Source organism: Gadus macrocephalus, chromosome 12 (assembly GCF_031168955.1).
Source record: "Gadus macrocephalus chromosome 12, ASM3116895v1".
NCBI classification, from domain to species: domain Eukaryota; kingdom Metazoa; phylum Chordata; class Actinopteri; order Gadiformes; family Gadidae; genus Gadus; species Gadus macrocephalus.
Window position 1 is genome coordinate 25,120,396 of NC_082393.1, and position 16,515 is coordinate 25,136,910.

The 16,515-nt window shown below is 45.8% G+C and overlaps 3 protein-coding genes across 3 annotated transcripts in view; all 3 read right to left on the bottom strand.

Moving 5' to 3' along the window:
- The window catches only part of ell (elongation factor RNA polymerase II), a 29,822-nt gene extending 26,840 nt beyond the window's left edge, over positions 1-2,982 (bottom strand). Inside the window, exon 1 of the mRNA XM_060066301.1 lies at positions 2,809-2,982. Within this exon, the coding sequence (XP_059922284.1) occupies positions 2,809-2,943 (135 nt within the window). The 5' untranslated portion in view covers positions 2,944-2,982. The remainder of the gene's footprint in view (positions 1-2,808) is intronic.
- An 867-nt stretch (positions 2,983-3,849) lies between these two features.
- fkbp8 (FKBP prolyl isomerase 8) lies at positions 3,850-10,115 on the bottom strand. The gene is made up of 9 exons (XM_060066332.1): positions 9,987-10,115; positions 9,257-9,506; positions 8,915-9,084; positions 8,722-8,810; positions 7,653-7,873; positions 7,103-7,275; positions 6,909-6,986; positions 5,376-5,516; positions 3,850-4,688 (listed from the first exon to the last, which is right to left on the bottom strand). The coding sequence occupies exons 1-9, from the start codon at positions 9,987-9,989 to the stop codon at positions 4,602-4,604; spliced, it is 1,212 nt and encodes a 403-aa protein (XP_059922315.1). The 5' UTR covers positions 9,990-10,115; the 3' UTR covers positions 3,850-4,601.
- Positions 10,116-13,601: 3,486 nt separating this feature from the next.
- LOC132468577 (single-stranded DNA-binding protein 3-like) overlaps positions 13,602-16,515 on the bottom strand; it is a 17,759-nt gene continuing 14,845 nt past the window's right edge. Inside the window, exons 4-8 of the mRNA XM_060066302.1 lie at positions 15,580-15,677; positions 15,251-15,329; positions 14,592-14,625; positions 14,319-14,415; positions 13,602-13,785 (exon numbers count right to left, since the gene is read on the bottom strand). Of these exons, the coding sequence (XP_059922285.1) occupies positions 13,756-13,785; positions 14,319-14,415; positions 14,592-14,625; positions 15,251-15,329; positions 15,580-15,677 (338 nt within the window). The 3' untranslated portion in view covers positions 13,602-13,755. The remainder of the gene's footprint in view (positions 13,786-14,318; positions 14,416-14,591; positions 14,626-15,250; positions 15,330-15,579; positions 15,678-16,515) is intronic.

The following is a 16,515-nucleotide window of genomic DNA, read 5'->3' on the forward strand; positions in this document are numbered from 1 at the left end:
TTCCAAACAGCCCAAAAAGAAAATGTTTCCCCAGCACAAACCCACTGAGTAGTGGTTTGGCACCAATGAGTTATTTTTAAAATTTGGAAACACAAGCAGGATTTATCATCATATCGACATCTGGCATTCAACAGAATAGGGTTAAGTGCACTGCACTGGACTCATTTACATACGGATGACTCAGATGTAGGCCAAATCATTGACCAAGCTCACTTCCGATGATGGCTCATAGCTTCGATGCAACACGTTTAGAATCCTTACAGTCCAGTAATAGCCCACACAACACAGGGCAATGTAGTTTAACAAGATCAAACCACTTACACATCATACACCTGATGGTAGCGATATTATAGCATTGACCCGAATATGTATTCATCCTAATAACTCTAGCCCTACATATTAAGCCAATTTGGACTTTGAGGAGACAACAGCATTATGGTGTTCTAGATCTCTATCTCAAAAGTTTTCGAGATAGAGATCCATCTATCCATCTATCTATATGTAAATACACATACATACACACACACGTACGAGCCATGACATCATCATGAGCTCATCTTTCTGTCCCCTTCGTAACCTTGAGGTTGGTGATGTTCATCGACACTCACTTGATTCTCTTGCTTGTGTCAGAGCCAGTAGAAAATGAGGAGTCCCTGGCCCGACTACACCCCAGATAGCACTTTGTTTCATTCCATTCCTTCGACTGATGAGCACACAAAAGAACTGGCTCACACCAAATGTCACCTCTCCTACTCAGATCAGCTAACAGACAGCTCTCCAACTGTCTGCTTAACAATTCCGTAAAACTAAAACACTAAACATATGCAGCGCATATGTACCACCACAGGCAAGTCAATTAAGAGCAATGCGTATATCGACACAGCCTATCAACATAACGTATGTTCAACGAGTTAAACAATTCACCTGCATAATTGCACTGCATGCTGGTTTGGAACGCATGGCCAGTTGGGGCATTAAAACAACTTCAGACCAGGACCCAGCACGTAGTCTTGGACCACGACAACCTCCGTCTTGCCATGAAGCCCTCCTATATATTTCTAATTATTCCACGTTGTCCTTGGACCACATGCCAGGTTCTCCGTCCCCAGCCGTCCTCGCTGCAGACGCGGTACCCCACCCCTCCCGGTGATGCAGAACTGACCCGAGATCCTTTCGCTGCTCAGGCCTACATGAGACACTCAGCACTTTTCCTTCTACTGTTCAAATAAGGTGTGCAGCAGCATAGCAGCAGATCAAGGTTATTAACAGACAATTTTAGCCTTAATCAGAAACGTACAATAATCTTGGACCGATACTGTTATGTTGGGGAATTTTGCGCAAGTGATTAGCAAAACAAGTCTGCGCAGGTAGTAGATGTCAGAGAGGTATAGCCTGTGTCTTAACAATAAAAAAACAGGAAGAAAGCCATAATTGGCTGCTCCACTGCGTAAAAGAAAATGAGTACTGCATAACTTGACAATAGCCCTCAACTCTTTCTTCATGGACAGAGGATAATGTAGAAATAAAGATTGGAGAAATCACCAAATGGTGCAACCTGGGCCCATAAAGATCTCTGCATGCAAAGCCTGTGCCAAGTTAATACTGGCCAATAATAATAAAAACGCACCCCTTCTCCAGAATTATGAATTGTGAGCAGCAAAATGAAAACGTTTGGCCACTAAAAAACAACAACATGTACATACTACCTAATGGACAACAAGGGCTTATACACTATACCAATCAGACGAATTCTGGAAAACTTTGTTACTTTACTTTGTCTTTGTCTTTGTCTTTAACACATATCGAGTCAATACAATATACATTGTAATCAACGAATTAAACTGCCACATCAATGTCATGGACTTGGGTCATCAGCTGAAGTCCAGCTGTACTCAGCCACTGAAGTTGGAGGCAACAAAGTGTCCTCTTTGGCCTGCCAGGTTTCTCCCAGTCAAATATTTATAGAACTTGAAACGTTAGATGGCCATCTGACTAGCTAGCCACACATGGACCATCGCTGGGAACAGCAAAGCGATGCCTTGGAGAAAATCTTTAGGTGAATCTATAGCCTCACACGGTCGACACGACAGAATGGAAATTGTTCCTTGAATTATAGTGTACGGTTATTGGTCGTGTCTAAAATCAGTGGTTTGTTGTTGGCTGGAGAAAGATGCATATCTTACTACGAAGCGATGCAATTCTCAAGAAATACTCTGTACTGTGTGTTCTCTAGGTTTTCTTCAAAGCGCTTCACCCGAGGCACACAACCAGACACAACTCAAATGACTGTTGAATGTAACTAAACTGTTGTTTAAAGTTCGAACAGTCTCAGACTACCTGGCAAACACACATTTGACAGCTCAGCAAACTTGTTCGGAAGAATCCGTAAACGGGGCCAATATCCCCCCCAAAAATAGCAGCACATTATTGCGACTGAATCTGCTGCCATTCAAAGTACACAAACACATCGAATAAGTGATGGGCTGAGTGATAAAGAACAGTCTACACTCAGGCTACTGCAATGGAGCTGGACCCACTGCCCAGTAAGAGAGCGGCTACAGCAGTACGTTTACCAGCTAGTGGACCTAGACCATTCCAAGTGGGCTATTGTTAAAGCTCATTCAGACTTAGTTTAACCAGGGGACGGCGGCTGGTTAAAAAAAGATTAGCTAGCTAGTTGTGTGGCCAACTAGCCAGCGCTTTACAGGCTGCTGCTGCTACCATCATAGCAACACCAGCCTGTCATAGCTGTTCACAGAGGATTCAAACAGGAATTTAAATGTCATTTTGTGTCAAACGGCCGTTTACCTTGGTGCCTTGGTAACCTTCAAACGCTCGCAACGCGCTGTCAGTTAGTTTAACGTGAAAGACGGATACATTACTGCCATTGCTCACTCTTCCACAGGACAGTCCGTAGCACTGTTCCTCCTTCAACGCCGCCATCTTGCTACCATTTCCACCACGCGCGCGCACACTCCCGTCGTGAACGCGGAACTCGGGGCGGCTTTTCACCGACCGTTCAACGGACGCTCACTGCGTCGGGAAGTCCCAATATAATAATAATAACAGAAAGCCAAACACCTAACATATCATTTCTTTATCTATACATTTATATTTTAATATACATATATATATACATTTATATTTATATACATGCATTTAAATACATATATATATACATTGATATACTATATATAAATTATATTTGAGGTATTTTGCGTACTATTATATTCTGTGACTTCACGTACATAGTTTTATATATATATATATATATTTATTTAATTGAACGTATACATATTATAAATATATATAATTGAAACACTTACAAACCAGGCTATTCAGAACTAAATTCGTCAATGTACAATAGGCCTGCTTCTGTATTTTGACTGGTTCGGTATTTGTTAGATACGTGTGATACAGCCTGCCCTTCGGCATCACAGGCCACTTCAGAGTTTGTTTGGTTGGTCATTGAGGAGCAGACGTGCGTAGGAAGCGGTGGCGAGGGGAACATTAAAATGAGGTGGAATGACGTCAAGAGACGTCAGCGTCTTACTTACTGACAAACACGAATTTTGGAATGTCCAGCTACGATCCATAACAGAATGTCAGGGGGAGTTTCCATTCCCCACTCCCACACCGAAATCAGGAATTATACACACGCTTAAAATAAAACAAAGGACGAACTGTTATCTTTATTTATTATTATCTATCTACAAACGTGTAGTTTACGGTACGAATCCCTGCGATATCGCCACCAGCAGAGCGCAAATGCGCGTGCTCGCCAGGATATGAGCGAGTAAAAACAAAGCGACTGACGTCATTCATACATATATTGGCCTCTCAGTCACAAACGGTCACCAACTTTTATTGCATAAATACAAATTTAACAAATACAGGGAATGTTATCTACTTGAAGTGACTTTGTACCTATACGTTTGTCACGAAAAGATACGGGCCCCGTTAACTTTGGTTGCGTACCTTATGTGATAATTCAGTTATTCAGTGCCATTTTGTGGTGGAAAAAATGTTAAATACAAAAGAAAAACAATTAATGGAATAGCAATTAGAAGAAAATCGATCACAGATACAAATAAACAAAATAATACACAGGATCTCAACCTTCAAAACTCTGGAATATCAATCAAGGAGGTATTATTACTTAAATAGAAAATAAAAATCGGAAATTCTCAGAGCCAGTCTAGTAAAAATCCACAATCAACAGATTACAAAATATAGGAGTCAAGGACCATATCACATTTTTTTTTTCATCTCATGATGCTAATCCTATAATATATTCTCTATATATGTATGGCATTAATTTTCATTCCAAAGCTCTACTTGATTTATGACATCACTATCAAAGACAAGGTATTGGCAGCCAAGAAGAGCAAAACATAACAATTAGTGTCTTGTAATGTGAGGCATATAGATACACATTATGTCACATTCGTTTTCACAAATATCGATATCCCATTTGATGCACATTGTACTGCCACACAGCGGAGATGCCTCGATACAGCCACAGTGGAAATGCACCTGGCATCGTGGAATCATTTCCTTCAACAAAAGTTCCAAATGACGTGGGTTGTCCAATGACCGGTTCAGTTTCTGGCCGCTATGACAACTGATAATGCTACACCACCGATAGCGACCGCCGTGGCCCCAAACAGCCACTTCCAGCTCAGCCCCTACGGAAGAAGACAAACACATTATAAGGAAATGAAGATAACTTGTAAATTACCGTTTACTTGCACACTGCGTCATGGCCTCAATGATATCTGCTGATATTTTAGGACAAATTATCCTTGAAGCGTTTTTTCTCTGAAATATTCCTTTAGTCATGCTACGGTATAAATGGGCCTTTAAGAGATGAAAACTGACAACAACATGTTGCCGTTTCCCTGGTGTTCACGTACACCGGGTTTCCTTGATATTTAAAAACATGTTGTTTAGAATTAACATGCAGCATGTCTCTTTGAATGAAAGTATTCATCAATGAACCTACTGCCAAGTATAAAAAAGGATTGCCCTGAATCTTTGTATACAGGTCGCAAACGACTCCTGTTTCTGCTTGTGTGTTCTCCCGTCTGTTTTTTGTTCAGTCCCATGTTGCTACCTCACCTCCCCATCTCAGAGGTGTACACTGAAGCCGCAGCATGTCGGCCATCTGTACGTCTCTAACCCTGTTTTTCTCTGCGACGTACACACGACGTCTCTGTGCATCTCTGCAGAAGCGTGTTTCACTTTTAAAAGCACGATGCTCGTGTCAAATCAAATTGAATAAAAAAGTAAAAAACAAAAACAAAAAAAAGGAAAGACGGCGGCGATTTCGCATCATTTCATCACGAGGACTTATTGGGAGCCGGCGCCCTCACCCAGGAGGCTGTGGCGTGGCGTTTCTGCGAGACGCTGCCCGCGCTGCCAGGGTTTCCCAGCATCTTCTTGTACATGGCCTGCTCCGCTCCCCTCTGGTCAGAGTTCTTCTTCACCAGCTTGGACAGCTCGGCGTGGATGGTCTTTAGGAAACAAACAAGACCAAAGGGGAACCGTCAGCGGGAGTTTGGTTGGCCGCGGCCCAGGCCGTGGGAGGCGGCGGAACGCAGTGCCCCGGGGAGCGATGCAGTGACCACCGCTCCGTCAACCACACACGCAACCATTAGGGCCGAATAAGAACACAGTGCAGGGAAGATAAACTGTTGTTAGGACTCATGTGCTTCTGGGCAGACCTCCTATTCTGTTGCCCTTTAATCGGCGCACCTCTTGTTTAAAAGAAAATAAATAACACAACCGCCCTCCAAAACAATGCGACTGCAGTTCTCAAACCCCTCAAAAGGCCCGTGCTGTTGACATGGTCGGGCAGCGCGACCAAATTAGCCCAGACGGACAGGAAAGCTCCGTGACCAAATGGATTCTTTGAACAAGCAGGAGAAGAATTGCATTTCGGATACGTTTTCTTCAGTCGATACACTAAACGTATGGATTGGGTGACATGTCAATATTTCACCCTCATATTACGCTTGGATGACGAGGATTGTCAGGCAACGCAGACGGCTGCATCCCAGGTCAACGGTTAGGACCGGTGATTAACTGTGCGAGGCTATACTTTAAGGCTTCCCCCGGGTTATTTTTGGAGCCGCAGAGCTCCTGCTGGGACATAGGGTTTCACCAGCGCACCCTTGGCATTTGAGTTGTGTACCCATGCAGGCTCCATGAATGCACCCTTATGTTTGGGACAAAATGTAACAACAGTGGCTCTACGGCGTCGGCACGATCGCAGTACGGGAAGCAAATGAAGCGTGCCTAGTTCCAAAGTAACATCGAGGGCAATATCAGATTACACCCAGAATAACCAACAACACAGTGGTGGTTCAAAATAAAAGAACATGCCGGCCTGTGGTTTACCCAGCATCGGATACAGTCCCGTGGCCGACGCATGGAACATGATGCAACCCCTCCTCTACCAACCCCCGATGATTAACAGGCAGAATCGTCCCCCATGTTCACATTCAACAACACCACGTAGAGAGGACATGAGGACGGTCTGACAGATGGGAGTAGGACTGAACTAGAGGGTGGCAGAAGCTCCACCTGGGCCAGGAAAGCCCACTCGGTGAGTCAAGTTCTGTCACGCCGTTTAGCAGAGCCAACAGTTACCCTGAATCCCTCCGTACGAGTACGGCAGGAGGGGCGGGCGTCAGATATGGTCCGAGGATGAGAAAGAGAGGCAGGCCTATTTACAGCAGCAACTTGAAAACAGATCCGGTGAAAACGATGAGTCAGGGAATCGTGGGGAGAGACCATCTGCCCAGAATGTTTACAGAATGGCGACATCTATTGGAGACGTGTGGAACGGGCACCTTTTTGAGAGCGAGATGTTTCGGTTCAACCCTTTGTTTTGTTCGCCATACCTTATTGCTGGGCTCCAGTTTCAGTGCCTTCCTCAGTATGCTAATGGCCTCTGCATACTCCCCTTTTAAAGCCAGTACCTAGACAGGGGCGACACCATACCGTTACGTATCATAGAAGAACCAGGCATTACAAATGGGCTTACATTGGGGAAAAGACAAAGAACCAAACACGGTCACCACGCGCCGGACGGTACCTTGCCCATGCGGAACAGAGCCTTGATGTTGTCGGGCTGGTGGGCCAGAGCGGCCACGCAGGACTTGAGCGCGGCATCGTAGTGGTCCAGCTTCAGCTGGGAGGCCGCCATGTTGTTTAAGCACTTCACCTTCACGTCCAGCAGCTCCTTCTCCTCCTCCTCCGTGATGTCCACTGACAACAACAACAACAACAACGACGACGACGTCGTCACACAGGCCCAATGAGAACCATGGGTGGGGAATTCAGTCGGATGAATGGTAAATGGGCTGCATTTACACAGCGCTTTTCTAACCAGTGGCCACCGTATCGCCCTACATTCACCCATTCATGCACCCATTCACACACTGACGGCGGTGTCAGCCCACGCAGGGCGACAGCCGGCTCGTGGGGAGCAGTCGGGGCGAGGGCGTCTCGCTCAGGGACACCTCGACACTCGGAGCTAGGAGGAGCCGGGGATCGAACCGGCAGCGTCTCCGGTGACCGGCCGACCCCCTCTTAACGCCTGAGCCACACGCCGCCCGTGATCCGGCCCCACCAGGTTGCCTCACCTTTGGAGCTGGACTCGGTGATCGCCAGGGCGATGCTGTACGAGTTGACGGCGAAGGCGTAGTCGGCGCGCTGGAAGTGGGCGTTGCCCCGCTCCCTCTTCAGGCTGGCCAGGGCGGCCTTGTCGACGGGGGCCAGGAGCTCCAGGTCGGGGCCGTCGCTGGCCTCCCGCAGCTCAGCGTGGAGCAGCAGCTCCGCCTCAGGGGGGACCGCTGGGTCAACGCTGGGGGGAGGAGGGGGGGGGGTACAGCATGGATTAGTTGGAACTCGCACCATCCATATCAATAAGAGTTATTTCAAATTCTCAATGCGCAGGATTCCGAAAAATCCTCTAATTTAAGGTGAAAGGTGAAAGGGCCTCTACATTGTTGTGAATACAATATATATATATATATATATATATATATATATATATATATAACCGGAAATATGAAGCAATAAATATCATTTCCACTAGCGTCAAACTGTTCCACCGCCACAGTGAGATGGATGACAACCAACAGCGGGTCAATCAAAAGCACAGAGAAAAGCACATTTCGTTCTCTGGACTGAGAACACAACATAGACTCAAAGATAGGTAAAGATAGGGCTCACTGGATATACTGCACCCTGCGAGACAAACAAAGAAGCAAGGCTGATTAGCCCGTCTTGATGTGTGGTAAAGGACACGTATCAAGATGGGTGGATTTGGTCGAGTCACTCTTTAAAAGGTCCTATGACGTGCGTGACAGGTGCGAGTGTGATTAGCAGTTACAAGCCGTTTTGAAAATCTGCCCCTTATGACATTACAAGTGGGCGTGTCCACCTAGATTGACGCTGGATAGATCAGTCTACCAGCCGACGCGGTGGACTGTAGCAAACGTTGCTCATCTATCCGTCACACATCTAGGGGGACACGCCCACTTGTGATGTCATAAGGGGCAGATTTTCAAAACGGAAAAATCATACACTCACACTCACACTCGGTGGCATGTCACGGGACCTTTAAGGTACAGAGTGAGCAGCGTTTCGGGCTCTGTGTGCATTCTTGTATTCCTTGACAGAGTGAAGCTAGGACCGGGGGAAGTTTACCTCCCGCGGGAACCATAAGCGTATTTAGCGTCAACCGTGATGACAGCCTTCTCCCCCATCTCCATGAGCATCACGGCCAGGTCCAGAGCCTGGAATAGAACATTTATTAAATACAACAGCAACAACACACCTGTATCGCAGATTCGCCTGATGGTTCCTGAAAACGTGTGACTGACTTTGTTTTCCGCTATACCTGAATGACATCACCGTCCCCCAGGGTGAAGGAGACTGAATGGGGCTCCTCTACGAGAGAGCCGTCAGCCAGAGAGGTCTGGAGACTGATAATAACGTTCTGGCCTTTCTCTGGCCGACTGTCTCGCCCTTGGCCTGCTTCCAAGACTTTCTTCTTCAGCATACCGTTACCTGCGGAGAAGACACGGTTAAACAAACACACAGCATAACGCCTACCAGAGGTATCTCCAGGAAGGGAACTGGAGAAGGCTTCCTGGTACTGTCTTTCGGACATGGATAGGGAGGAATGGTACCAGTTTCTTTCGGATAGAGGGACTGTTCTAGCTAGGGTCGGTCCACACACCCAAGATATCCAGCCATTCTTCAAGTGGTGGTGTGGGGACGCGATCTTCTTCTGTGTGTGACTCAGACTCCTTCTTCCCACCGCCAGCGTCTTCCAGGGGAGGTGGGTCATCGTCGATGTCCTCCTCATCCAGCATCTCAAAGTCCTCCCCGCTTTCCAGCAGCGACGTTCGCTCTGACTTCTTAGTAGTTTCGATCGTACCGTCATCAAGGTCCTCGGTGACGCCGAATGTCTCCGTGTTTTCAGTCGTCTGTGTGAATGAAATACGACATGCTGCAGATTACACCAAACGATTGCGAAAAAAAATTGGTTTCAAGGTCTGTTGATATCCATCGAGTTCAGAGTCACTACTGAGGTGATCATAAATCATATGGTTCATTGAACCAAACACGTTGATTGAGACAACAAATAGAAAATAAATACAAATTGCGCTGCGCTTGAAATGCCAATCCTTGCATGCACGTCTCCGTGATGGAATGACAGAGAGGCAAGTGTATAAATAACCATCAAGCCAGTCGGCTGGATGCTCCAGAACTTTCTGGCAAGTTATCTGCAGCCTCAGTGCACAGCTAGCTAGGACCTCGTAGCATTAGCCGATGGAGCTAACGTTAACGTAACTCGCTGTGCTGCACTCATCTTTTACCTGCTATGCCGCACATTGGTGGATACGTCGTAAACGGTGAAATAAGGACGTTTTACCCAAAACTCAAACATATAAGCTGGCTCTTACCATTGTTTCAGGTTTAGTCCAAGATCGACAGATCCGAGGTCAACACCCGACTGTCACTTTTGCAAACAAGTCTACTTCTACTTCCTGGTGCCCTCGCAGCTGCCTCGTTCCTATTGGACAGTTCACCACGCCCCATTCTTGAAATCTGGCCAACAGCATCGCATGTGCGTTTGGAAACTAGAGCTTTGTTGTCACTTGTCAGCAGCACTCAGCACTCAGCGCAAACACTCAATCCAGCCCGCCTGCTCATCTGGTAATCATATGTACACCAACTTGTGTTGTTGCATTTTGTATTTGATGTGTGATACAAATGCAACCATTCAAATAATATAATCATGAAGCCCGTCTAGTATTACATTGGCCGACATAAGAGGTAGGAGAGCTGTATTCCGAAAGAACTTCAGTCTTAATCTTACTATTTCTCAATATAGATTATATTATGTTGTTCTTGGAAATGGTTTATATTATAATGTCCATGGAACAATCTATCACAAATAAGGAAGACATTGACGCAACGCAGAAAAAAAATCAATTGACATTTATTATTGATGCATTGTTTCTTTTTTTGATAAGCAAATTATCCGTTTTTTCTTTCAGTCTAAAGAAACTTTACAATATAAAGAAACATACAAAGGACATCTTTATTACCTACACAAGACACCTAAGTCCCTAAGACAAGATTCTGAACTACCCTACCATGAAATACAAAGCAAACCCAAGGGACAGACTGCTTCATATGGAATACTGCCATGTCATCAGAAAATGACCCATCACAGGTGCAGGAGGGTGACGTATAACCATCCTCCTGAACCCCCCCCCCCCCCCCCCCCCCACCCCAACACCCCCCCCCCCCCCCCACACCCCCCACCCACGGAGCGCGTCTCCCTAATGGTACAGTATTATACATCACAATAGAAGTACAGAGATGGGCGACAATTGATATACACAGAGGACTGAGAGAGGATTGTGAGAGAGCATCAATCTATACAAGGCTATTACAAGAGTGAATAGCAAAGAACACAGTTTTTCCCCATAAGTATTACTTTGTGATCTATTGTTAATTTAAAACAAGTTTTTCTAAGTTATTTTTTCCTTTTTTATATGTTTTTTACTCTTAAATTGATAAAAATCCTTCATATTAAAAAACTGTCATATGTGGTCACATGTGTTTTTTTTTTGTTCTAGTTTTTTATCCCCAAGTTGAAGGCCTTTGAAAAAAAAAATCGTAAAATTATCATTTCAAAAAGCGCTAGGAAACAGCGCAGCCTGGAGGTGAGCGGGGGGAGGACGCCGAGGCTACGAGTATTTAAACATCTTCATTTCACCTCTCTCCCTTCTTACAAAACCCGGTGGCGGTTCAGCATTTCATTTTGCTCCACCATAAATGCAAAGAATAGAGATTCCATTTATAATGTCACTGTGTTTTATACATTTTCAACTTAAAACGTTTTTACCCCGCCCGAAAAATACAAAGCAAAAAAAAAAAGTAATTTTAAGCGTATTGTTTCTCTATTATGAAAAAAACAAAAAAACATGGACAGTTTATTTATAATTTACTTTAAGCTGTATTCATTGGTAGTGACTGACATATCAAAACATGTCAATGATATCAAAATGCATTATACAGTATTTACAAAAATAGTAAATAAAAATAATATAAGGGGAAGGGGCGATTAGGATTGGGTGGAGGGTGTGTGTGGGGGGGGGGGGGGGGGGGGGGGGGGACAGAGGAGAAGGCTTCCCTGGCCACTGACAGTGACACCCCGGAGATGTCCGTGATCATCTCCCAATATCATCCCATTCATCACAAATCTTATGTCACCAAACCGACAGAGGCTACCACGGTTTCGTTCTTCCCGCTAACGTTTGTGTCCTTGTGTGCAGATTCCGTTGCTTCTTTCATTCTCTTTTTCCGTAGAACAGTTTTTTTTTCCTCTTGAATTGCAAACACATTTAAATATAGATAAACAACACAAAAGCAGAAAGCATAAAAAAGGACAAAAGGAAGGACTCAGAATTCCACCCAGCCAAAAACCAAAGAGTTATTATCTTCCATGTAAGATAGAGCAGATGCAGCACCATCCCTTTACCCTCAGAATAGCCTATGCTGCTCAATGCACCCGGGACACAGAAACCTGTTCATCACCCGGGACTGGGCACCCTGGGGTCAGATCACTGGGGCTGGGGGAGTTGGTAGCATAGGGAGCTGAGCCCCAACTTGACCCAACGCAGGGCAGCAGGCGTCAGCAGGAGTTCACAGTAGAAGAAGACACCAGCCAGGGGTTCGAGCGACTGGGTTAAACCATGGTGACAAGCCCTCTTTGATGAGCGTTAAAATAAGAACAATACAATGGTGAAGGATGAAGATGTACATATTTCATGATTCACAGACAAGATGTAAATAATTTTTTTTTTTAAATGAGACGACCACAATACAAAGCTAAATAGGTCTATATTTACAGTACAGGCAAGTACAACGTAAGAGGATGCACGTTTCTGAAGTATCTCTCTGACCATTTACAAGTTATTAATGACCTGACCAATGGGCTGCTGAGAATACATGCAGAAATATTGAAAGCAACTTCTCGGGAAAATCATACTGGGAATTGAATTCTAACAGTCCATTGCCAAAGAGTTAAAAATGTAATCTGTAAATTAATTTGAATTGGCTTGATACGAAGAAGATTGATCTTCAGGTTTATCAACCTCCACTACAAAACAAAGAAACTCAGGTCTTTTGTTAATAAGATCCTGTTTCAAGGATTCTGGTATTTAGCTAAATTAAACCGGTTCTTCAAGGAGAGTAGATTATACATTTTCTTATGCTCATACTTTAAAGAACTCATGATTTCTGTTTTATTTCAAATGGCAAAGACTGTGTCTAATGGATCCTCAGGTAAACGCAAGGGGACGTATAAGCATGAAGTCGGACACGCAGAAACAAATAAACATTAACTGACATCATGTAAACAGAAATATCATTGTGCATTTTTAGTGTGTGCTGTTGTCGCCGGTGCTGCTGAGATACAATGTGCCCTTAACAGGAAAATCAAAAACTACATAATAAAAAAAATATTACAATTATAATAACATAATCAACCATAATACAAACGTTTAGTCAAAACACCATTCTTACCATTTTTATTTTTATTTTTTCGAGTTTTTGAGCAAGGGCTTTTTCTTTCCTTCCAGATGTTAACCCCTCGTTTCAGTCAACTACTGTATTACCCCTCATTCGCGTGACGGTCGATAGAGTACATGGGAGAGTGGAGGTGGTGGAGGTGGTGGAGGGGGTGGGGGGGGGGCTGGTGGGGGTGGTGGGTGGGAGGTGGCCTCAGGACACCCCCTTGATACGGGCCGTTGAAGCCGCCCAGCAAGACGGGCCGAGGAACGGAAGGGACAGGAGCCAGGGGAGCGGGCCGGGAGGTGCCCCGGTGTTGAGGCCTCTCCGGCGGGTAGACTCCGGACGCAGAGACCCTCCCTGCTGCTTGGAGGCCGTTTCATGTTCTCACCCCCATTTTGCAGGCATTGTGGTGGGGCCCCTTGAGGGGAGTCCTGCCTTCCAGGGCCATTCCCAGGGGCTGGGGGGTGCAAGGCACCATCCAGGGGGGGGGGAGGAGGAGGGAGGGGGCGGGGGGGAGGAGGGCGTGGGGAGGAAGCGGGGAGGGAGGAGGGCAATGCGAGAGGCACCGGGGCAAATGGGGGAGAGGGAGATTAGGGAGAACGAAAAGGAAATCAAACAAAAAAACTAAATAATAAAAAGAGGAAATCAAACACTCATCGTCATGTTGGGTGAATACTGTAAAGAGAAAAGAGAGAGAGAGAGGGAGGGGAGGAAAAGATAAGCCAATACTATTTCAACCGTGTTATTCTACACAAGTCACACAGCAACTGTGCCAAACGTACATCCCAACATGCGGTCATAGCAAACGTCCCCCCGCTAGGACCGCCCCTCATCTGGCGCTCTAACAGTTAGCAAGCACAGCAAAATCCAGCCAAAAGAGAGAATGTTAAGGATTCTCAGAACAAAGGTGAGGGTAAACCACTTGATGTGTGACGTGTGTGTGTGCGCGCGCGCGCCCGTGGGGTTGTGTGTGTGCGTGTGCGTGCGTGCCTGGCGTCGGTGTGTGCAATTAATCCGGAGAAGCACACTATATGACATTCTCTCCATGCGCCAGAGAAAGCATACAGAGCGACTCCCTTCCATGCTCGAGTCCATGCTATGCGTGCGTACGTGCATGTGTGTGTGTGTTTGTGTGTGTGTGTGTGTGTGTGTGTGCTGGTGTGCGTGTGTGTGTGTGTGTGTGTGAATGGTGCCAGTCAGGTACTCACACTTTCACTTTGGAATGGGTTTAAAAAGTTGCCTGCCATCTCTCCGTCGTCACGCGGGGTGCCGGGCGGATTGTTCATCCCGGCCATGTTGTTGGGGAATTCTGGGAAAGGGGAAAGGATAGGAATATATAACCATATTCATGTGTTGTGCGTGTGTGTGTGTGTTGTGTTGACGAACGAGGAGGAAAGCCGGTGTGTCTCTGTGCTAAGTGTGTGTATCACTACCAACTACTGAGTGGTCTAAATGTGCATCATTGTTATTGTTATTGAAGTCTCACCTTTGGCAACCCATCCATGTCACCTGACCCTGTGGACACAGAGGAAGAAGAGGGTTACGGTCAGAACGAGGGGGTGGTGAAGGTCATCCGCTCGCTGCCTCCTGCAGAGAGCCAGCCGAGCCATTCATCATCCCATCTGTTTTAGCCCCTACTCTGTTGATTGAATCGATCGCATCTCGGTCTCCCCTCACCTGCACAATTGTTTAATCAATACCGCAGGCGAAAAAGTGTGATGCCTTTAGGAGCCACAAGGGGCAGTGCCACTCCACTAAAGCCATGATCGCCATAGAAGTTGGCAGGCAGGATGGAAATGACTCATGGGATCCAGCTATGACGTTTTGAGGCCAGAATGCTGAATAACATGGCTTCTGACCGGTCTAGCCTCGAGACCCAGGAGTGTCATAAGGCATTCAGTCATGACCCAAAAAAATAAAGATATATTTTCCCACATTGTAGTAATCAACAATGCCTTCATGTACTTCAAAACATTTAGCAAACAACGCAAGAATTGGGGTGACCGTCAATAATACAGTAATATATTGAAACATAAATCAACTCTTCTTCCTAAATCTTAAGGTTTGGCACATGCGCTGTCATCCCCTCAAAGTGATGAGAATCCTCCGCTGTGGTTAAGGTGTAGAGAGAGGTGTTCACCTAGTGATCCGTTCATATGGTGCTGCTCCATGGAGCCCATCCCACCCATCGGCCCGTCAGGACCTGGTCCCATCGGGAACTGAGAGAGACGAACACACACACGTTAATACAGGGAGGGAGGCAGCCGACTCCGGGATACTTGATACATGATCCTTGATACATGATATGATACATGACATATGATATGACACATGATACATGATACATGATACATGATACATGACTCATGACACATGACACATGATATGATACATCATACTTGATGCATGGTACATGATACATGGTACGTGATACATATATATGCAGGAGGAAGATGAGGGCTTTCTCACGTTCGGTCGGTTTCCCCCGGGGCCTATAGGGTTCATCATCGTGTAAATGTTTTCACTCGAGTTCGTAGAGTCTGCAGAGAAACAACAAGGAACAGAGTGTCACGAAGCAGCCCTCACACGGCCCCCAGCGTGACGCTCTGTCGACTCAACAGTCAAACACCGTCACACGGTAAACCCGGAGTCGGCCTCATTCGTTGGCTGTCGGTCGCCACCGCTGCATTCATTCATTCATCAACTGTTCCCTTCATTCATTCATAGCCGCTCATGAACCCCGGTAAAGTACAGTGTTCCTCCTCCCCCACTAGGTGGAGAAACGAGGCCACAACGTCTGGTCTATGGCTGGCCACCAGGGCACACAGTGATGCTCACATTGCTGATGTGAAAGAGTAAAAGAGATGGAAGTAAGCATTTCTACCAAAGTAGAAGTCAACCAAGAGCCAGAAGGGTGTGTGTGTGTGTGTGTGTGTGTAATGTGTGGGATATCTGTGTTTGTGTGTGTGTGTGTGTGTGTGTGTGTGTATTTGTGTGTGTGTGTGTGTGTATGTGTATGTGTGTGTGTGTGATGTGTATGTGTGTGTGTTTTGTGTGTGTGTGTTGTGTGTTTGTATGTGTTTGTGTGTGTGTGTGTGTGATGTGTATGTGTGTGGTGTGTGGGGTGTCTTTGATGTGTGTGTTTGTGTGTGTGTGATTGTTGATGTGTGTGAGTGTTTATGTGTTTGTGTGCGTTGTTTGTGTGTGATTGTAGATTGTGTGTGTTCCTCTTCATTCATCCAGTGATTCAGAACGATACGATGACCTTGATCTGACTTTGCGGCTCGCAGAAAGTTGAGAGAAAGCTACAGACATGAACAGGAACGGAGAGAATAAAGGAGCGCAAGATAAGGGCATGTGGAAGACAGCTGTGTGTGTGTGTATGTTTGTGTACGTCTGTGTGTG

Coding starts and splice junctions, on each gene's coding strand:
- fkbp8 (XM_060066332.1), bottom strand. Junction 9,085..9,256: donor AGAATGGCTGGATATCTTGG/GTGTGTGGACCG, acceptor TCTTCTCCGCAG/GTAACGGTATGCTGAAGAAG. Junction 4,689..5,375: donor GCCACGCCACAGCCTCCTGG/GTGAGGGCGCCG, acceptor CTTCTTCCGTAG/GGGCTGAGCTGGAAGTGGCT.